This window comes from Mercenaria mercenaria, chromosome 1, assembly GCF_021730395.1.
Source record: "Mercenaria mercenaria strain notata chromosome 1, MADL_Memer_1, whole genome shotgun sequence".
NCBI lineage: Eukaryota > Metazoa > Mollusca > Bivalvia > Venerida > Veneridae > Mercenaria > Mercenaria mercenaria.
In genome coordinates this window covers 99,166,502-99,190,642 of record NC_069361.1, presented here as the reverse complement: position 1 = coordinate 99,190,642, position 24,141 = coordinate 99,166,502, and the positions used below count along the sequence as shown (strand labels likewise).

Below are 24,141 nucleotides of genomic sequence, written 5' to 3'. Positions count from 1 at the left end.
TTGCTCTCAGCCTAACACGTCCATATGAAACCAGAATGCTGTACACCGTGCATAAGATGTCAAAATACGTGTTTGTGATGTCACTTCCGTCTATTTTGGCTGTTATTTATAACATGTATGGTACCCGACCACAATAGTTCATAACAATTTTTCTTTACCCATGTTTTATAAAAAATGTCATCATTCATTCTCGAGTGTAATACAAAACTATCAATGGATAGGTTATACCGTTGTGATTGGACCAAAAGCACTATTTTATATCTTTATGAGATTTATTACACTTTAGAAGAACAGAACATGTTTAGGTCATACATCAGAGAAAAAAACTGCTTTACCATAACAAAAACATAAATAGCAATCAACCTGTTTTCAATTTCAGTGAGCAAATCATTATATAGCTGTTGTATACGTCGTACAATAAAAAAGCAAGCAACAAATTCAAAGAAAATTAAATAATCATAAACAAAAATAACTGGGTTTAAGATTTACAAATGTTCGTAAAATACTGCAACAGAAGCACCAGCGAGGACGATGGCGACGGCGACGGACAAGATGGCTCCGATAAGTAGGAAACAAGAGGTTCTTGAAGTTCTTGTATCCGTCACAACATTATGTGCCATCCTCATTTCTGAAATGTTGTCATAAATTAAAAGTGAATGAGAACTTATAAATTATGTACATACACTACTTATAGGGATCTTACTCTATTTATTTCCGTAATATATCTGTATTCCCTTTTATTGGTTTTGTGTTTTTCAAAAGCAAAATTTATTTATGTTGCTTACTACTGATTTGATTAGGCTTTAAGCATGTTATATACATGGCATTATATATATACATATATTAAACAAATACCTGCAGTATGCACTGTCATTTCACCCTCCTTAGGATTGTCCTCTTTCGGATTTTCATCTTCCATAATACTGTCCTCTCCAAAACGTTCTTCGTCCTCTTTCGTTCCAGTTTCTTCTGCTATTTGAGGATTAAGGAATTCTCCTTTCAGTTCCATCGTCATCTGAGATTCATCACGTGTGTCATCCTGGTGTGTATGTTCTTGCAGCTTGTTCATTTCGCGGCCGGCGTCGTCCATCTTTTCCAGCTTCAGTGGTCCTTCCCGCCTGCTGTCTCCATCGAGTTCTTTATCTTTCAAGCTTCCTCTTTCGCGCGTTTCTTCTAGGTCTTTAAGATTTTGTTTCTCTCCTTCCTCCTCCTTTACCTGAATACTTACTTCTTTCAGATTCTCCTCTTTGTGAATGTCTTCATCACGTTTATTCTTTTCAGTCAACTTTCGGCCCTTCTCTTCCGATTCCTTCATCATTCGGATCTTTTCTTCACGCTTCTTTCGATCAGTGCTTCCTACATCTGTCTTTAGATTTCGTCTTTCTGTTTCGAAATGAAGGCGTTCTGCTCTCTGCCCGTCACTATCTAGCTTTCTCATTTGTCGACAGTTTTCATGTTGTAAAACACCGGCAGCCTTTTCCTCTTGCTTTATTATATCTATCCTTTCTTCTTCCAGATTTTCCTTCCTCATACTTTCCTTTTGTATGAGTTTCTGCTTTAGGACTTCTTCCACCATATTCATGTCTCGACTCTCTTCTTTTCCCTTCAGTTCCTTCAAGTTTAACAGTTTTGATTCAAGATTGCTCATCATGAATAATTCTCCTCTCCCTTTCTCCTTGTGAAAACTTTCGTCTTCTAGCTTCATCACTTTGCTTCTTCGACTAATCCATTCTTGCATCTTCTTGGTAATGTTTTCTTCTTCGATCATCTCGCGGTATTCTTCTTCCCGTTTCATATGCGCGAGACGTTCTTCTTCTTGCCTTTTTGCCCTACGACGATTTTCAACCTGTTTGCTTTGTCTGCGTATTTGGGAACGAATAATCTGTTCATCTATCATAAATAAAATGAAAACATTTATGTAAAAATATGCCGACTGAATGCACTGTGGACCTGCGCGGATAACGCTCCCTCCAAGCAACACCATGATGAGATTAATATACCAGTGACAGTAGCGTATTTATAATACTTTATACGGAGGGTCTGAATAAAACCCTCCAGCTTGAATAAGAACAAGGAGTCGATAATAATGACAGCCCAACAGAAATGATAAGCGATAAACGGAGGGGCTTACAATGCTTAATGATATAGATCTGTTGTGCCATATATCTAATGTGTAATTCCTTTTACCATTTTATTCAAATGTAAAACGCAGTTTTTTCCTCTGTTAGTTTGACTTCATCTATATCTTTTGGGGAAAAATGCATTTTTTTATTTATTGCTAATTTCAATATGAAACTAATTTCATCAATAACATTTATGACTTCAGATTGCATTCAGTCTGGCTGGCCATTTTTAGAATGCAAAGTTCTTTTTCAATAGTGAAGTAAAAACTGTTCAGCACCATGTCACATTGTACATTTTGCAGTAAGTTGTCCTTCTGACAATCAGAATGCAATTATTTATATCATAAATAAGAATTCTAGAAATTCCACGAAAACCAGGTTTTCATTGCATCACGCCATCAGTTTCTTTAAAAACAAAATGGTCATATTTTATTCTACATATCTGACTGCACCCAATCATTCCATTCAAAAGAACAGGTATAAAAAAGTGCATGTGTCATTTCCCTATGTAATTTATGATTCTTTGATAAAAAATACCTAAATACAAAGTTTGCTGACAATAGGTGCACCCAAACTAAAGATATCGAGCATAAACCATTTTTCTATCTTTAGTAACAGTGACCCAAACAGTTTTTATATCTAAAGTTATAAACTCGAAACCAGCTTTTTGGTGATCAAACTGAAAAAAAAAAATATTTTTATTATAACTATGACCATGTTTTTTTTTCTATTTTTGTTACCCAATGGTATTAAAATGACCTTTTTCTCACCACAAAATGAAAACGAAAAAAAGAAAAACAAATTTGGATCTCAGTGAGATTTGAACCGACACCCTTCCATTCCACAGCACAAATATCTATTTTTTATTTCAAATATGACCCCATTTTTCAGTTTTAGTTATATTGACATTGACCCTGATCCAAGTGTCCTAAAATAAATTCCAAACATTTTGTGTTTGATAAAATCTATCTACACACCAAGTATACTGACAATAAGTGTACCGAAGTGGAAGCCATATTTCTATTTTTAGTGACAGTAACCTCAAATATCATTCAAAGCTGATTTTTATGCCTCCGAAGGTGGGCATATTAAAATCGCACTGTCCGTGCGTCCGTGTAAATTCTTGTCCGGGTTGTAACTCTGCCATCCATAAAGGGATTTTGAAATAACTTTGCATGAATGTTCCACCATAAAGAGACGTGTCATGCGCAAGACTCAGACCCCTAGCTTCAAGGCCAAGGTCACACTTAGAGGTCAAAGGTTAACAGGGACTGTTTCGTGTCCGGTCAATAACTCTGCCATCCATGAAGGGATTTTGAATAACTTAGCATAAATGTATACCATAATGAGACGACGTGTCATGCGCAAGACCCAGAGCCCTGGCTCCAAGGTTAAGGTCACACTCAGAAGTCAAATGTTAACAGGGCTTGTTTTGTGTCCGGTCCATAACTCTGCCATTGATGAGGGGATTTTGAAATAACATGCATAAATGTTCCCCAAAATGGTGTGACGTGTCATGTACAAGATCCAGACCCTAGCTTTAAGGTCAAGGTCACACTTAGAGGTTAAAGGTTAACAGGGTCTATTTCTTGTCCGGTCCATAACTCTGCCATTGATGAAGGGATTTTAAAATTACTTGCGGCATAAATGTTCCCTATATTGAGATGACGTGTCTTGCGCAAGAACCAGACCCCTAGCTCCAAGATCAAGGTCACACTTAGAAGTCAAAGGTGTTTCTTGCCTGGTCTATAACTCTGCCATTTATCAAAGGATTTTATAATAATTTGACAAAAATGTTAACCATATCGAGAAGGTGTGTCACGCTTATGTCCCGGGTTTCTGGGATCAAGGTCAAGGTCACAAAATGATGTGTGATTTTTTTTTTGCGCAAACAACTGTAGCATTCTTGGGCAGGCTTCGGGGGCATATGTCACCAATAGTGACAACTCTTGTTCAAATATGCTTGCTGAACATAATTTTTGGTAATTTAAGTAAGTCCAAACTAAAATCATAAAGCAGAAACCACCTTTTTGAAAAAAAAAATCTGTTTAATTTTAGAGAAAAAAAATCATTTTTTAAGTAACTGTGACCTTGACATTGACTAAATTGCATTAGAATGACCTTCTTATCACAAAAAATATATTTTGGATCTCAGTAGAATCTGAACCGTCGCCCTTCCGTCCCACTGACTAAAAAGTAGCTTTGGCCCAACGCTCTAGACCACTGCGCCAAGTGTGAAGATTAACTAAGTTATCCTGACCTTGAACTTGACCCAATGACCCCATATACAATCCCAACCTTGGTTTTTCTATAAGCTACCTGCAGGTCAAGTTTAATTTCAATACATCAATGCAAATTAAAGTTATTGAGCGGAAACCATTTTTTTCTTATTTTTAGCCACAGCGACCTTGACCTTGATCCAAATGACCTCAAGTGCAATCCCATCATTTTCCTCCTTACCATCTACCTACAGGCCAAGTTTCGTGTCTATAGCTTGTTCCAAACTAAAGTTATTGTGCAGAAACCAAGGTTAACGCCCTCCCGCCCATCCAACGACATACCCCAATCTAATAACCGGTTTTCTACGAAAACTTGGTTAAAACAACATATGGTACCATATAAACTGGATCCAGAAGAAATGCGCTTTCCTTTGTATATCCCAGTATTTGCAGAGAAGAGAAACCTTGCAGGATCGACGACTTGCGAAGCTGTAATAATAATCGTGGCTATCATGTACTTGATATAAAACAGATGAAAATTCTAATATTATATTTAATATGAAATTATTTATATATTATTTATGTTATTGCCTTTTAAACTTTTAATGCTTTCTTAAGTGATAATACCAAACCTGTGTTCACGCCGGCCGATACATTAGACTATTATTTAATAGTGAACATACGATAAAATGTTAGGCCATATAGCACACTGGTTATTCGGGTACCTACTCGTGTGAGCGATACCGCTCCCGTGTGATTTATGTACATGTAGATTGTTTAGGGTATATAAAAACAATGCCAACGTATGACACATAGTTAAGAATGTTGAACATTTTAAAGACAGATTCGTCCGAGGTAATGCATTAATTTGCACTGGTGAAAATATCAGTCCTCAATAATATTGATATGACTATAAAATTTGAAGAAATGTAGCGAAATTCACGTATTTTGACGTTTTGAGACGTATTTTTCTTTGTTCAAAGTTGAGATAACTGAATTTGCCACTCACCTTGGTGGAACTATACATACTCAACTATAAAACGTTTGGATCATGTACCTGCAAATTCTTTTTGTTGATAAAATTTCAATTATATGCATCCTGTTTCTGTTTTTGATGGTACCTCTGACGATTGATGAAAATAAACAAAGATACCTACCCGTTTGCATATGGGTACCGTCCTCGTTATGTCAGTGAACATTTATAAAACTTCCCGCAGCGATTGCTTCCGCATACGGTACACTAAATAAACGCAGTTGAGGGTAATTGCTTTGAGGATCTGGAAATAAGAACTGGAAATGTGAAACCCGACCTTTAATAGATCTATTTGATTAGAATTTTAACTTTAAAGATGTAAAGAATGGGAGTGGACCGGGTTAGTAGTATTTCACCAATATTAAATATTCCCTCACACCCACCTTGAAGATTTTCTCATTCTCTTTCAGTCTCATTATGAAAACGACCAAAGTTGTCGCACACCGAGCAAAAGTGCTTCTGTTAAGACCTTTTTTTCTTCCTGAAAGGGAAAGTGGACCCTCTCTCTGGGTATGTATTCGTTTAGGGAGAGGCTTCATAAATCTGCCTTTTATCATATCTTGTAATATTCGTCTCTGTTCATAAGGCGCACCCTCCATTAAGGTAGTGCTTATTAGCCGACTTGTTTACAAGTGCATACAATATACACTACTGTATAAGTGTCTTACAGGTGACTAACTGAAGAAACAGAAGCAGATATGGAAGTCTGGGTATCAGATTCTATCTCTTTTTATTGTTTGTTCACACACTCCTCACAGCGGTTGTAAACGTTAAATGTACGTCTAGGAGGAAATCTGTGATATTCAAGATTTCAAGATTTTATTTATAACTAGGCCCATACGGCATCAGCATTATAATAACAACAAATTTAACAAAACAAACACTAATACATAAAATAAAACAGTAGTTTTACGGTCATAATAGATCTGATACAAATACATGTATGTTGTAAGCTAAACAACAGAAGATGGTGTACATTTAGAATTAACCAGGTTGAAAACATTGTTTTAACTGACCAGCAAATAACTGCCAGTGACAAAAACCTATCCCTACCTAAAAATTTGAAGTATTTTCTGTACAAACAATGCAAACTTAAAAAGAAGAGTACTATCATTACTTTGAAATAAACGCTGAAATGACATTACATTTAACGGTTAAAAGTCATTTGGTAAATATTTTACTCTGTCCAAATCAATGTAGGGACATTCTAAAATAAGAATATTGCGGAATACACTGGTGAAAGTACTGACTGATTCAACCAGAATGCAACAGATCCATGTTGTTCTAAAGATTCTTTTACATATAAAATCCAAGAACAATAATTTACATTTTGCTGATGGTGTCTATACATGAACCTGTAAAGTATACAGTTTATCTTTTCTTGTTTACCATTTGATAAATCTATTGGTAATACCCCAAGCTCACCAAAAAACATGACATAAGGTCTTTTTAACCTTCAGTAATTCTTTTAAAAATTTAAGCTGAAAACTTTTAACAATGCTAACATCACCACATCCCCATACCTCTGATCCATACAATATTATTGGCTGAACCACAGACTTAAGTAAATGTAACTGTGAATCAATACTAAGCTGCAACTTCCTATTTTTTTTTTCAACAGAGCATACATAGCATTTCTAGCCTGGTCAACCAAATATATTTTAGTTTTATTGAAGTTACCACTGTAGTTAAATTTAATTCCTAGATAACTGAAGTCATCTACTACTTCAAGTGCCGCATTATTATGATAAAAGGTAGACTTATTTTGCATTTGTCCACGTTAAAAAAAGGACAACCTTACTTTTTATAATCACCATTTGCAATACAAAATTAGCAACAGACTATAAGACAGGTAAGATGATATTTTGCTAAAGTTTAAGTATCAGATTTGCTTTAATAACTTTGAAATAATGTACAAATGGTTACCAAGAACAAGCAAAATTTCTCGTCGCTTTCTTTTTTTCTTTTCATTTCCCACCATTTTAGCTCTGCTTTCAACAGTTGGATGATAAGCAAATTGCTCGGGGCTTGAATTGTTCGACAAACCTACAAACCTACCTTCATAGAACATCACTTTTTCCAACACCTATTTTTCATGAAAGTTCTATCATAAGTTAAAGTAACGATAAAAATAATGAGGGAGCTGAATAGTTCCTAGTAAAATGCCGGTCAATTGTGGTCATTTACCCTAAAATGGCGCGTATATGCTCCTGTCCGCACAATGTAAACCCCCTACTTTTGATTTCGATCTGCAAAACTTGTATGTGAAGTGTATAAACATATCTCATCTCATTCCATGCATTATGTATTCCAGCAGTAAAAAGATGTGATTAATGCACTTTTTCTACACATTTTTTCGCACAAAAAAAATGGTGAAACAAGGATCTGTTTACTACTGACTTCTTTCGACTACTCAAACGAAGCACATTTTCGACCGAATTACTGGCTTTATTCCTCAAAACTAAGCTCAACATGGGTCGATCGCAATAACATATTTGACAAAATATCATATCATTTCTGAACAAATTTAATTTTGTTTTTGTTGCAAACATTTTGTACCCCATAACAACTTAAATAACAAGACAAAACGTACGGAAGTCGCAATATTCAATTGAAAATACACCTAAGAATGTGTCTATGTAGATGGATCTTGGAAGCGAACTTGAAGAAATTATGTGAAAAGTTTTTCTTCGGATAGGCTGCTTCCGGTAGTTGGAGGGTATAAAAGACCAAAGTTTTATCTTCATCCTAGCTGGTCAATGCATATTATCGCTGAATTTTAGAAAAGGGATCTGCGTCAATGTAATGTTCATTTCAATAACGAGGACGGTATCCGCTGGATTGACAAAAACAACGAGGATGGTACCATGGTACATCGTCAGAGGTATCTTATTTTCTAGACACTGTATTCGAAAAAATCGATCTTATTTTACTGTGCTTCCAAGTTTTTGTGAAATGAAAGCAATGCCTAATACACAGAATGTCTACTTTTCATTTTCCTAACAAAAAATTCCTAATATTATTCAAAATAATACCATTAATCGTGAAAATATATACCATCGCCTTAAAATAGATTCATTTCAACGACAAAAAACGTATTTTTGTCACAGTTATTCAGATCATATGAGATAGATATTTGACATGGATGTAGTTAAGGTATGATCATACACATTTAATATTAAAACTTTTCAAATCTTCAAAAAAATATGGAATAATTACCTGTTACAGGTGTGAATTTCCTGTTCACCAACATGTACATTAATCACACGAGGGCGGTATCGCTCAGACGAGTAGGTACCCGAATAACCGGTGTGTATAGGGCATACGGGGCTTATAAGAACCTTGTCCTTTTATCAAAATGTAAAAGTATATGCCAATATCAAAATACAAAATAGTATACCATTCAACGTAGATTTCAAAGAAGTCTTAGGTGTTTTCTTTGAAGTCGACTCATCTGATTCCTTCGGAACTGCAAGAAATAGAATTGTGATTTCCTTTTACCTTGTACATGAATAAATATGTGTATTCTTTTATTTATTGAACGTAGGTGTCAAAACTATGAACATTAATAAATTTCTAATACATTTTTGAGAACTACATTGTTACACAACGACTTTTCTTAACAAAAGCTATGAGGACATACCGTTAAAACCTGGTTCGGAGGAAAACGTAGTGTTTTCCTCTGGCGCACCAGCATCTTCTGACAAAATATCCCTTGGCTCAACATCTGTAAAAGAATCATGTTTAACTATTAGTGTGTGTTAGATAAAAGATTTCCAAGGATATTCTCAAGATTGCTGGATGGTCATGCTTTTAACAAGACAACACACAATTCAGTTAAGAGTATGACATGTAAAGTATAGATGAGAATCGACATTGCACATTTATCATTTGCAACAAATATCGACATAAATTTAAATAATAACCAATAACTGCCTTTAGGGATTCAAACATGTGTTAAGATCCACAAAATGAAATCCACAGCATTGATACATGAATTAGAAGGTACGTTACCTGTTCCTTTTGGTTTTCCAACATCTGAATCATTATTCTTCGGTTGGTCTCTTTCCGTTAGAACTATAAAAGATCATCATAGCTGACTGTATGTAAGTTATCGTATAGACGTTCTATGAGCTTTTCTATATAATATGCAATACAAGTATTGTCTGATTTATAGCAGCAGTGTATACGAGTAAGACGACATAATAAACAAGTCAATGTTTCTTTCAATATGTGTTAAAGCCGTTAAGCCACTAGAATTTTAAAGTAAGTTTTCCTATACATTTTATGACAAGTTTAACCATTCTAGTGAATATGAATTGCGTGTGAAATTTATTATATATTTGCTGACAGGTTTAAACATTCTAGTAAAGTAGATATATTGCGTGTGAATTTTATTATATATTTCATGACAAATTAAACCAATCTACATCTGCATGCCTCTCTTAAATATATATTTAAAATTTATTTAGACAGAATCTTGTAGCTACCTTGTTTAGGCTGAATCTTGTGTGTATCTTCTTTAGACTGATTAGACGGAACGTTGACAGTTTCTTTTAGTGTCAAATTATCTCCTGACCAGTTTTCCTTCGGCACTGTAATAAGACTTGATGGTCATTTATACGATTTAAACATACATGATATAGCTTTTGTTAAATAATAAAGTCATTATTGTGTTAACTAGTTACATTTCTTTTCTGGTATTTTTTATCATAGAGCTCCATCAATGTTGATTGATTACAAAGTTCCGTTTAAGCCGGTGCTAGTGTAGAGAGGGGGAGGGGGATGTGCGTGAGAGGTGTTGCACTTTTCATTACATCTCATGTACACACTCAATCAAACCGAGTCTGCTGTTATTTTCGCTTGGTTGCGATCTACGCTTTCAAAGGATCTGTCTAAATATTACACGTCAAAGGTGAAAAATACCATAATAATACCATCTAAAAAGGGTTTAACGGGAATCTTGGTTATCAAATGAGCCGCACCATGAGAAAACTAATATAGTGCATTTGCGACCAGCATGGATCCAGAGCAGCCTGCGCATCCGCGCAGTCTGGTCAGGATCCATACTGTTCGCTAACGGTTTCTCTAAATGCAATAGGCCTTGAAAGCGAACAGCGTGGATCCTGACCAGACTGCGCGGATGCGCAGGCTGCTCTGGATCCATGCTGGTCGCAAATGCACTATGTTGGTTTTCTCATGGTGCGGCTCAAATGTAATTGAATGAAAATTCTTGTTTCATTGAAATTCTGCGTTTTGATTCACACTGGCTATTTATCATTTATTTATTTTTACAATAGATAAGGCGTCTAGAACATAACATGGTCATTAAATACTGTACAAATTTATAATAAACTATGAAAATATATGCATGTGTTCTGTTTTATTAAAAAAAGTTGTTATGTAATAGTTATAGTATGTGTGAGAATGTGTTACCAGGATATATCAGAGCTAGGGGAACATCGAGGGTATTTTTCTCTGCACATATCGTCGAGGCTGGTATTTTTCTCTGCACATATCGTCGAGGCCGGTAGGCCGAGACAGATATGTGCAGAGAAAAATACCGAGATGTACCCCTAGCTCTGATATATCCTCGTAACACACGAGCATTACATATTATAACTGTTTTATCGCATAGTTTTATCATTAAAATTTATATATTATTTTCATTTAAATTTGTTTATTATTATTATTACTCTTTTGATTCCCTTTCTGCGCCTCGCTGACAGAAACACTAAAACCTCTGTTTTAGAAAATGTGTTCCCCAGATAAAAGTATCCAACAGATTTCTGCATTGGTTTTAAATTTTTGCATTTCATTGGCCAAACATACTGTAAAACTTGTTGTTTTGTTTGTAAAAAAAAATCAAATTGAGAAATCTCAGAATTCCATATATTTCATGTATTTCTGAGTTCGGCGATAACTATCGAGTTTTTGAAATATTCTAGTTTATTTATTCTTTTACTTTATAAATGTAGGTGTTTGTGATAATTCTTTCTCTGTGAACTGTAAATTGGAGCTAAAATCATCTTTTCTTTGAAAGGAAAAATTATACTCCCTTGATAAGACCTCAATAGAGAAAAAGTGTTGCGATATATATCGGAACAGTTTTACTGTGCTGATATATATCGCAACAGTTTTTTTCTAATGAAACTCTATAGAGATTTCTGTGTTGATATATATCGTACCAGTTTTGTGAAATATCAGCACAGATTTTGTAGTATTAATGTGTGTTACCATGTTTAACATACTGCAAAGATCGAAGGAAAACTGCCGCACTATGCGATAATATTCTATATATTAACAAGCAAATTCGATGAATTGGTATCCCCCGCCGAAATGGTTTGTGGTGAGGAATGGCAAAAAAATATATCCGGCAAAAAGTTAAGGATGTTAATAAGAAGCAAATAATTTCATTAGTCAAAATCAATTTAACAGAAAACAAATGTTTAATTAAAGAGTACTTAATAAATGTATGATACTTTGATCCTGACTAAAGAATTTATTTTGAATGGGATATGCTTACTGTAATAAGCTTAGCTTTTAAAATTAAATGCAGTTAACTGAAATATGAGCTTGAAGTTTAACTGGAACGAAATATTGTCTTTGAGTGGTTTGGCACCAGGTGTTGTTGTTTAACATGTACATTTGAACTTAAAAAAACAGATGTCCTTATGAGAACACTGGTAAGATATCTTGAACATGACTGAGGGCAAGGCTTGTGCAGTCACAACTTAACATGTTGAAGGTTTGAACATTTAAAAAAAAGAAAAAAGAAAGAAATGGAAATATATATATGTATATATATTTATTTTTTAAGGGTGTGGGGGTGCGGGGGAACTGGAGAGGAAACAAAATTTCACATGTTGATTATAAATATTGATGGAAAATTAAAAATGAAAAACAAGAGGGTCACGATGACCCTGGATCGCTCACCAGAGTAATATGAGCTACATGTTTCTAATGTCAAACTGATGATTTTTAGAAATTTTTTGGAAGATTTTCCGATGTACAATCAAGTAACCCCTGGGGCGGGGCCAATTTTACCCCAGGGGTCATGATTTGAACAAAGTTTGTAGAAGTCTACTAGGAAATGTTACATATCAAATATCTAAGATCTAGGCCTTCTGGTTTATTTTTAGCAAATTTATGAAGATTTCCCTATGTACAATCAAGTAACCCCTGGGGCTGGGTCAATTTGACCCTGGGGGGTCAAGATTTGAACCAGTTTTGTAGAGGTCCACTAGGCAATGCTACATGTCAAATATCTAAGCTCGAGGCCTTCTAGTTTATTTTTAGAAAAATTTTAAGATTTTCCAATGTACAATCAAGTAACCCCTGGGGCGGGGCCAATTTTACCCCGGGGGTCATGATTTGAACAAAGTTTGTAGAAGTCTACTAGGAAATGTTACATATCAAATATCTAAGATCTAGGCCTTCTGATTTATTTTTAGCAAATTTATGAAGATTTCCCTATGTACAATCAAGTAACCCCTGGGGCTGGGTCAATTTGACCCTGGGGGGTCAAAATTTGAAACAATTTTGTAGAGATCCACTAGGCAATGCTACATGTCAAATATCTAAGCTCTAGGCCTTCTGGTTTATTTTTAGAAAATTTTGAAGATTTTCCAATGTACAATCAAGTAACCCCTGGGGCGGGGCCAATTTTACCCCGGCGGTCATGATTTGAATAAAGTTTGTAGAAGTCTACTAGGAAATGTTACATATCAAATATCTAAGATCTAGGCCTTCTGGTTTATTTTTAGCAAATTTATGAAGATTTCCCTATGTACAATCAAGTAACCCCTGGGGCTGGGTCAATTTGACCCTGGGGGGTCAAAATTTGAAACAATTTTATAGAGGTCCACTAGGCAATGCTACATGTCAAATATCTAAGCTCTAGGCCTTCTGGTTTATTTTTAGAAAATTTTGAAGATTTTTCTATGTACAATCAAGTAACCCCATGGGGCGGGTTCAATTTGACCCCAGGGGTCATGATTTGAACAAATTTTGTAGAAGTCTACTAGGCAATACTACGAGTCAAATATCTAAGATCTAGGCCTTCTAGTTTATTTTTAGAAATTTTTTGAAGATTTTTCTATGTAAAATCAAGTGACCCCTAGAGCGAGGTCAATTTTGACTCAGGGGTCATGATTTAAACAAATTTGGTAGAGGTCCACTAGGCAATGCTACACGTGAAATATCTAAGCTCTAGGCCTTCTGGTTTATTTTAAGAAATTTTTTAATGATTTTCCTAAGTAAAATCAAGTGACCCCTGGGGCGGGGTCAATTTTGACCCCAGGGGTCATGATTTGAACAAATTTTGTAGAGGTCCACTAGGCAATGCTACATGTCAAATATCTAAGCTCTAGGCCTTCTGGTTTATTTTTAGAAAATTTTGAAGATTTTTCTATGTACAATGAAGTAACCCCATGGGGCGGTGTCATTTTGACCCTGGGGGTCATGATTTGAACAAATTTTGTAGAAGTCTATTAGGCAATGCTACATGTCAAATACCTAAGATCTAGGCCTTCTGGTTTATTTTTAGAAAATTTTTGAAGATTTTCCTATGTAAAATCAAGTGACCCCTGAAGCGGGGTCAATTTTGACCCCGGGGGTCATGATGTGAATAAATTTTGTAGAGGTCCACTAGGCAATGCTACATGTCAAATATCTAAGCTCTAGGCCTTCTGGTTTATTTTTAGAAAATTTTTGAAGATTTTCCTATGTAAAATCAAGTGACCCCTGGGGCAGGGTCAATTTTGACCCTGGGGTCATGATTTGAACAAATTTTGTAGAGGTCTACTTGGTCATGCTACATGTGAAATATCTAAGCTCTAGGCCTTCTGGTTTATTTTTAGAAAAATTTTGAAGATTTTCCTATGTAAAATCAAGTGACCCATGGGGCGGGGTCAATTTTGATCCCGGGTCACCCTGGGTGACCAAGGCAAGTGGGCGACCAGGTGTGGGTGCGCAACTTCACATGTTTATAATAAATGTTCACAGAAAAGAATGAAAGAAATTTAATGAAATTCTGCCAAATGGCAAGTTTGTTATGTACAAATATGTGGATTTTTAGACAATTAAAGGGCAATAACTCTGCAGTTACAAAAGAAATCCATATGAAATTGTGTGTGCACAACCACATTATAGTGCTCTAAATTCTGTTAAAGTTTCATAGTTCAAGGTCAAATATATCAAAAGTTATGATGCAGAAATTGCCATATTTATAGTACCCTATATAGTTAACACTAGAAACTTCTAAGGGCCATAACTCTGGTGTTACTTGGGCAATCTGACTGAAACTTGATGGGCCGCAAGAACTCATAGTGGTGAACAGGTATATGAAGTTTTAAATAAATATTCCCAACCATTTCCTAGATATGGCTCCGGACGGACGGACGGAAGGACGGACGGACGGACGGACGGAAAGACGGACGGACGGACGGACGGACAACGCCAAAACTATATCCCTCCGACTTTCGTCGGGGGATAATAAGTTTGATAAAATTTACCTTTTCGACAGAAATGCGTTATAGGAAGACAGAATGAAAACATGTCGTAATACATTTCAAGCTTAAGTTATTGGACCCCTAATAGTAATGTTTAAAATAATAGCATTTGCTTGGTATATTCTGAAAGTTGACGATGTTTCGTACTGTGTTGCAAATTTTAAACAACTTTTACCGTGCCGTTTTTTGTAAATTTTGTGTAGTTTATGGCATTTCCTCAAGCTCAAGTTGAGACCAATTTTAATGTGATGGCCACTATCTAAAACGTTTGCAGAGAATTCATTACAGCATTAATTTTGATAAAAGAAACATCAAACTATTGTTAAACAATTATAAAACACAAAATAAAACTGTAAACATCATTTATTTCTAGGGTGCCTCAAGTAAACAGATTTAATGAGACAGAATTCTAATTCCAACACTGAAAAATTAAAGTTGAATCTTGTGGGTCTGTTTTGAATTTTGCTCACTTCATTCAAAAATAACCTTGGGGCAGAAGTAAAACCTACCTGCATTTCTTCCGCAATATGTAATCTAAAGAATGAAGGCAAAATAGAGAACTTTTACCGCATGTAACTCAGTATTTTTAAAGATGTCTAACTCTACCCCTCCTGATTCAGAGGTAAATTAATTTTGAACAGCAAGAAATCGCTTATAAAATGAAAATTTTCCACTTTTGTACAATACATCCATAATAAGTCTTGAAAGAAGTAAAAACTTACTAGAAAAAAGGGAAATTATGGGGAGAAAAATTTTGGTCCCAGTGGGGCTTGAACCTACGCCCCCATGAAAATTGCAGTCAGAGTAGGTTTATGGTAGGAATTGAATACTCTTCAAAAAGGAGGTACTCTATTACGGGTCCAATACCTTAATGTCTGTTCCAAATCTAGATTAGTATAAGGGAGTTGCTAAGATTCTAGGCTTATACGATAATTTCAAATGTATTTCGAAAGGCTTCCATAATGTCGAGTTCAGAACTCGATATCATGGAAGCCTTTTGAAACATATTTGAAATATTGTATATTTCTAACGAATATGAAAAATAAAAAAAAAACATACTATTAGCAGTTGGTTCAGAACCAATGGTTGATTTTGATGTGACCACACCTTCTCCATGACTGCTTGCTTTTGACTGCTCTGTCTCATTCCGGCCTGTAACAATAATTGTAGTTAAATTTAGCCATGTTCACAAACGAGTAAACTTTTTGTGATTTTTAATCAGTTTATGTTTTACAATATGACGTTTTATAATATGTACAATATTTAAGAACTTTACTCCAGTATATTACAATGATTTCTGTCCCAACAGACAATGGTAACTGTTGGTAAAATTGCATGCATGCTAGGGTATCCACATGCATATTTCAAGAAAAGGTCCAAATATCTTTTAAGGCAAATTTCTTTTAAAAGTACGTGTAGAGAGGTAATTATGAGATGAAAAATTTCGTACTGTAAGTGTTTGGTTCAGCAGGAATCTCTGGATATTTCTGAGGTGTTCCAACAGCGTCTGTAGAATCATCCTGAAGTCGATCTTCTTTCTTCGGAACTGTAAGAAGAACGTCAATGAAGACTTTCACTAGGTAATATCCATCCTTATTTTATAAATTCATTTCTACTTAATGATAAAGTCCAACTACTTTATATTACATTCTATTATTATTTGAAATGAGTTATTTATCATGAATTGGAACAAACGCCATCTTGGACATGGCCTTCCAATGCAAATGGGTAAAAAATAGGAAGCAAGGGGAATAACTCTGTAAAGACAGACAACAATGTTGTGGCTTCAGTTAAGTGCACTTTCTGTTAATACCCTCTATGACTGTGTGAAAATGTCAACTTAAAACCCTTGAAAAAGATTTCAGTTATGACTAATATAATAAGCTAAAATAAGATAAAGAAGGATAAAAATGCCGTAGTGCAGATTTATCGTTTATTTTCAAGGCATGGCTATCGTTGTGCGAAGTATGAACAAACTCCAGCGAGTAGGTTCAGTAATATATGACCAGTATGATAAAAATGATAAAATGGATAATAAAACAAGAGTGCCAAACTGTCAAAATATAGGCCCGTTAAGGAAAATTACTTAAAATTGACGTTAAAAACATCAGTTGGTTATTTTTAAAATTTTATTGATTCAAGGACCATAACTCCACAGTGATCAAGATTATCTGGCTTGGCAAAGATAATATGCCTATGAACATTCTTGCTAAGAACTGTTTTACTTATTAAGCGAACACTGTCGTTTTTTACAAATGTTTGTTATTCAGGGACCATAATTGCGATTGGTTTTTGAACTTATCCGACATATTATGCCCACTAACTTAGTGTCAAAGTTTTGGGAATATTGGATATGAACTACTCAAGTTAGACAGCGGAAAACTTTTGTAGACTAATTATTTTATTATACAAATGACAAAATGTATGAGTTACGTTTCTTAGACACTGCACAATTGTAATAAATTAGATTTAATACACCAGTATATTAAAAGTAGAGCCCGAGTCAAGGAAGATAATGAATAATGTAAGCAAGGTAGAGTATTCAGTATCCTCTGTCACTGTACGAAGATTCAACAGAATCCCCGTTATAGTTTTATAGCTATTCCTCACAGAAAAATGGTACGGACTGATGGACACACAAACACACATACGTGTGAGCGCGCATGGGGTGCGAGCTCATTACTGTTCGAAATATTGTTCATCAGTAATGACCGCGGAAATCGTTACAGTTAACATAGACCTACCAGTTAATCTTGGTTTAGGAGAAATATTGGGTTTGACCTTTTCTGTCTTGTTGCATACTGGCAAAGCACTATTCGGTTGATCTGTGATCAGAGGCACTGTAAAAAAATGAGACTGGCATTTCTTTGACTAGTTGAATACTGCCTTTATATTCCCTCTAAACAATATATACAAAGTGCGGAATAGACTCAATTTAAAACGTCACAGCCGTCACGAAAAGTACGAAACCGAGACATTTATCGACATCATTCGGTATCTTATTCGGTATCCAACCATTTCGTGTGTTACCTTGTACATCCCCTGTGTGTACTATATGAGCGATCATTTCGAGCTATATTGACGTGTATTAGTAAATAAATAAACATATTTCCAAGTAACAATCTACAAGTATTTAGATAAAATAATTCTAAATTCTAAGAAAAGTAATTATTCCAAACATTTATAACACTTGTCTGGGGATGTGTAACAACGTGCACTTATTTCTTGGCTTGCCGGTCAGTAGTCAAAACTATTACCCGAGGTCCGAATTTACGAAAGTCAATAGTTTTGGCCTTTGGCCAGGAAGTCATTCAGTAAGTGTTTTATTATCTATCATCAGGAATTTAACAGTTTTATTTCCAATTTTTTTACTTATTTACCCATATATATGTGTTGAAAATAAACCTATCATAAAGCATAAATTCATGGACGATGACAACGACCTCGAATATTTGAAATCCATCGACAGAATGCTAGCTTATAAACAAAGGCTTTGCGACACTGGGGCATAATGTTGAAAGTCGTAGACATGCAACCTGGTTCCAGAATACTTATGAAGAGTTTGAAGGCATTCAGTACATTAGTTCCCGACCCGGAAACCTTCTTACATGTTAAATACTCGTCAAAATTTCTAAGCTAAAAAATGGGGCATTTTCCCCCCAAGTTAACCAGAGTACTGAAACCATGTGTGGTCATGGTCGCAAAGACGTGTGTATAGTTTTAGCACGTTTGGTCAAGTAATTTCTGAGAAACATACAAAAAAAATCCCAAAATCTCTACATCAAATAGGGCATACTTTTGAAAAAAGGAAGCTAGCTATATAACCTGTTCCTGATGCCAAAGACCAGCGATACCTTCGACAACATTCTGTCGGGTAGTTTCCGGGAAACCTATACTTACAAGCTGAACTTTTACAAAATTCTTTGTTAAAAGGAAACTTTAAAAGTTAGAGTTATATTACTTGTCCGGAGACGAGTCTAAAAACAATAGGCATAGCAGCATATATGCTAAATTAAAAAGATGCATAATTTTGACAAAATAAAAGCTAGAGTAACTTGTCCTGAAATGTCATCTCATGATGTAAAGGGCATGCGTAAAATATGAACGTATTTGGACAAACAGCTTTTGACAAGCATGCTTACATGCAAAACTTAAATCAAAATTCCTTAGTTAAAAAAAAGGGAATGTGTGAAGTTAAAAGCATTTGGCCTTGGAGTTTTTGAGAAACCTGCTTACATGCGAAGCATTTGTGATGCCGATGGAGGAGTGACAAGAAAAAGTCTTCCATTTGAAAAGATTCAAATAGTTCAGGTAAAAACAAAACATAAGTTGCATTACCATTTCTCCTTGGTTTAGGAAGCACCGAAGGTTTTTCCTTTGGTGAACCCCCATGTCGTGGTGATTTCTCTCTCTGTGAATCGGTTTCCTTCGGAACTGTAAAGCGAATCATGTTGTTTTTTTTAAAACTATAACACAATGTATCTTAATTTGGTGAAATTATTAATTTACTGAACCCGACTGCCGGAAGTCAGTTGTATTTTTTTACCTTCTGTGAACTTTTTCTCAAATTAATCATTAATATTGTACATTATTTGCGCATGCTGGTTTTTTTCGAGTTGCAACAGCAATATGTGTAAGCAAGATTATAACAATGTTTATGTATTTAATAAGTCAAAATAGTATAAGCAAGGCGAAATCGTTTGAGAAAACCCAAAAAAGCGTGTGCAATGTCAAACGCATAGGTTTAACGACAACAGATTGAGGTGATTTTGTAAGAGTAACAAGAGAGGTAATCGTGAATTGTAGATTGTGATAGTTATTTTAGCTGAGTTGCCCCCTTTCATATATAAATAACTGAACATTCTAATGTACGTAAACCAGAATATAAAATTACCATTCAAACTTGGTTTAGGAAGAATCTTCGGTTTATTGTTTGGTGTGCAAACATCTGCAGGAGAAGTGTCCTGCGTTGCTGGATCTATGACACGAGGAGCTGTAAAGGTAATTGTGGTTGTCTACCAAGTACGCGTACAAATATAAATATTTTGTTTTGTATTTCTTTTTCTTCAAAAAATCTGTTCAGTTATGTTTGATTTTTCAAACTGGTAAGTATTTAAACAAAGCAGTCCTAGACCGATGGTACTTTTTCAAAATGCTACGACTGTATTTGAGCCGCACCATGAGGAAACCAACATAGTGCGTTTGCGACCAGCATGGATCAAGACCAGCTTGCTCATTCGCGCAGTCTTGTCAGGATCCATGCTGTTCGCTTTCAAAGCATATTGCAATTAGATAAACCGTTAGCGAACAGCGAACGCGCGGATGCGCAGGCTGGTCTGGATCCGTGCTGGTTGCAAATGCACTATGTTGGTTTTCTCATGGTGAGGCTTATTTTATATTCTCAATTAAAATGAACATTTAAAATATACCTTTTAACTTTGGTTTGGGAAGAATCTTAGGTTTTTCCCTAACTTTCCCTTTGTTTTGTTTTAACGGATCCTCGGCTACTACATGCAGATCTCTTGTTCCCTCGGGGACTACATGCTGATGTCTTGTTCCCTCGGGGACTACAGGTAGATCTCCTGTTGGTTCGAGCTTGTCAAGAGATGGTTTTAAAACTATCTCAACCCTGGTGATGGCTGTAGATGTACCCATAACATCCTTACCAGCTAAAACACAGACAAACGCTGAACATTAACAGAAACAATATTTGCGTACAGTATATATAATAATTATATATCTTAAACACTTATTGAATGGCGTGCAGGTCAATCTTAAAAGAAAATGCTCGTGGTCTAATGTACACTAGGACAAAAGAGATGTACTTGTTCGTAACCGAAGTTTGAATCTACTATCGTACATAGACAGCACTTTCAGTTTTCAATAAATACATAGCGTTCAACTTATTAAATTACTAATTCTAAAAATCCAGGTCACTATACGATCAATTCAAACTATTGTTATTACAGAAATATAGGAGTGAAAGATAGTCTAGCTCAAAACACTTTTATTTCATAATCAAAATAGATTATATTAAAAACGTCTGCGCTACTTTCATTAATATTCATGACCAGGTAAATAAACGTATGGTTCTTTCAGATATAGGTACAAGGTAGAGGTGTGTAATAAATGGATCATTACAACTGGAGCTTGGTCCGGGATGTATTCGGCTCTCCGGTGTTTTACAAGTCCAGATCAAACTCTTGTGCACCTTGTGTGATTAAAGCCTGACAAAAATATCTAGAGCCGAATACAACTTCACATATCAAGCTACTGTTATAAAAAATAATGTTAGAGAACTACTGCAACTCGCCTGCATTCAGCAATGAGTTCTTGTTCAGTATATTTTCTGCCATGGCTGGCGTTTGACCAGCAATCCAGTTGACCTTACTGCATAAGTGCTGTGCTTACTGAGCAAACCTGAAAAAAAAACATTCCAGCAATTATATTACCAGAAGAAGCACAGAAATATGCTTTTCTCCCCTCCCGCTTATTTCTGGCGTTTCAATGGGCCAATGGACGCCATGTGAAAGCCATACTCGGCCACCAGATCTATACTGGGCTTTACAAGAGTTATTTTCATTGCCGCTGTTAGTGATTTTTACAGTGACTTTTTCAAAGCGTGCATGAAAAACAAATAATCATAATAAATTGAATTAGTTATAGTGTATGTACGACGGGTTCTACTGCCGGCACAATGAATTTCGGAAACAACTTTGCAGTTAATTTTTCTTCGCTGTTTTAACCATTGGATGGGAAATGATCTAATTTACTCAGAAGTATGTTGTCGCTATTTTATTGCTGTCTGACTCGGTCAAGACGCTAGGGTCAAATCTCGACTGAAGCAGTCAAATTACTATGAATTCCTACATAAAGGGCATAAAAAAATCTATGTTTAACCGTTTAGAAAAAAAATGTTCGTTACAAAGTGTGTCGTTTGTTTAATATGAAATGTGCACTGCCGTGGAATTGATTAGCAGCGTATATTCTGGAAGTGCATATTCCAACGTGATTAAGTATCTACAAAGTGTGTAACAAATAACACAATATGGCTAACTATTTTAATATCTGTGCGACATAAAATAAGCGTGTTCTATTGTCGTGAATTACTGTGTTTTACTATAGTGCCGCCCCGTGACCTATCCACTCCAGTAAAAGTAAGTGTACAAATCTAATTACACCACTGTCGACCACACTTACCATATCGCGAATCGTTAAAAATAAGCGACAGGCAAACTCATTTTAAACAATTTTTACATTCATAAATGAATAAATAAATAAATAAAACTTATTCGTTTTTCTCCTTCTGTAAACACAAACACTCAGGACCCCGCCCCCTCAACCACCGCCCTTTAATCCTTTATCCCTGTATACCTGTTAGCCGATATCTTTTAGCATTGACACTGATAAAACACGTTTAAAGCATGTTTTAAAATGCACTTTTACCATCAATGATCTTTTTACTAAAACAGTGGCAAGTATATGAGGAATCCTCGGATGCTCACTTTTCATTGCGCATTCCCCGGATGTCAAAATTATTACATAACTTTAATAGTCTATCCGGTGTGAGGAAGTGGAAAGCGTATCAATTTTGTACACGACTACGCCGGCCTAAATGGCAAAATGTTCCGTCGTTGGGTTCGGATTTCATGAGTGTTACGTCCTTCAAAATATTCCCCCTTTACCGAAAGATATTTTTGTAACCATTTTACCCAGTCGCGACAAGCAGGTAAATAGTCTTCTTTTGGTATCTGTTAGAGACACTGATGAATGGCGCTGCCAAGAGAATTTCTGGACTTATATTTCTTTCCAGGGAGCATTTTCTAAAGCCTTGGAATAAAAAAGTCACAGAGACTCAGGTCAGAGGAATAAGGCGAATGGTGTATGACTTGTAAGAGGAGTCGTGCGTTGTCGTGTATATGATGGACTCCTGCATATCCTTTGCTTGGACGTTTCTTATTGTAAAACTTCTTTACTTTCTTCAGTACAGAGTCCAGTGACTGTATAACCAGATGGATGTAGGATAGCCATTAATGCAAACGAAGCGATGGAAATCTGTTTAAGAGCACAGCCAATCTTTCTTTTCAGTTGATGCCAGATTCAAATATGGATATACAACCATAAGCATGCCCTACGGTTACAAAGGTGATTAAAAAGTCAAAGGTTATTAAGCAAAATACCTATACGTGGGCGACAATATGTTCATACATCTGTAGCCCTTCCTTGTCAGTATGTCTTTTGTAAAAATTTAGCACATTCTTTTTCACTTCCATTTCAAATGTAACTCAGTGGATTACCTGACTATGCCATGCTACGCATCCGCTTGTTAGAAATTTAAAAAAAAAAAAAAAAAAAAAAAAAAAAAAAAACGAATGATTTACCAGTACTGTATGTATATGAAATGTATTCAAGCAGGGAATAAGTTTTGATGCTATAACAGTTTGAAGACATTTTTTCCTGAAAATAAAGTACATGATAAATTTATAATATTATGTGTTCTGTCCATCAAAATCACAAACAGAACATCGGCTGTGTATTCAAACAGATGATTTTGTATTGTTGATACTGTATTTTTTTACTTCTTGCATTTTTTTTTCAACAGGCCTATAACAGATTCATTCATTTTTTTTTCTTTTTCTTTTTTTTTTTTCTTAAATTCTAATAGTAACTATCTATTAAGGAGTGAAATATTGCAATACTTATTAGCGTGTCATGATTTTTATTTCTTTTCTGAATTTAAAACTTATTTGTAAGCTTAAAGATAATAATGCCACGAAACGAAATGAAATGTGATCGTTTAAACTCGTTTACTAATAATTTCAAACTTTAAAACAAACTTTTCATCGTTATAATTTCGTGCTTATATCTTGTTAAAATTTTCTAAATCATTTTATTCTATCATTTAAGTATTATTGTGCGTAATATTTTAGTTTTATTGAATCATATATAAACAGTTTCTAGTTTCAGCCGTTTTTGCATGCATCTTCTTATGTCAGACTGAGTAACGATCACACAAAGTCTTAAAAAGTAAACAATCCGTGTATTTTTGCCCAATAAGTAAAACATGTATTAGCAACATAATGACAGAAGACGTTCATAATTAAACTTACCTTTTTACTAAGTCTGTAAGAAGAGACTTATTCGTTTTCCCCTTATTAAAATTCCTGATCCTCGTCTGTATTAGCTGTTGGCGTCAATTGATCCTAGGCAACGACGTTGCCTAAGTGACGTCACGTGATGTCTTGTATGACGTC

The 24,141-nt window shown here is 35.2% G+C and overlaps 1 protein-coding gene across 2 annotated transcripts; it reads right to left on the bottom strand.

Annotated features, from left to right (window-relative positions):
- Window positions 1-470: 470 nt before the first annotated feature.
- Window positions 471-24,141, bottom strand: LOC123529090 (trichohyalin-like). Of its 2 annotated transcripts, none has more exons than XM_053518387.1 (15): window positions 23,998-24,141; window positions 21,201-21,307; window positions 20,317-20,556; window positions 19,782-19,880; window positions 19,226-19,321; window positions 17,632-17,727; window positions 16,338-16,433; window positions 15,947-16,039; window positions 9,866-9,970; window positions 9,390-9,452; window positions 9,019-9,102; window positions 8,776-8,844; window positions 4,739-4,831; window positions 856-1,890; window positions 471-628 (listed from the first exon to the last, which is right to left on the bottom strand). In XM_053518387.1, exons 2-15 carry the CDS (start codon window positions 21,241-21,243, stop codon window positions 486-488), a joined length of 2,355 nt encoding a protein of 784 aa, XP_053374362.1. In that variant the 5' UTR covers window positions 21,244-21,307; window positions 23,998-24,141; the 3' UTR covers window positions 471-485. The 2 variants fall into 2 exon arrangements, with proteins under 2 accessions (XP_053374362.1, XP_053374367.1); XM_053518392.1 differs by having other exon boundaries at window positions 15,995-16,039.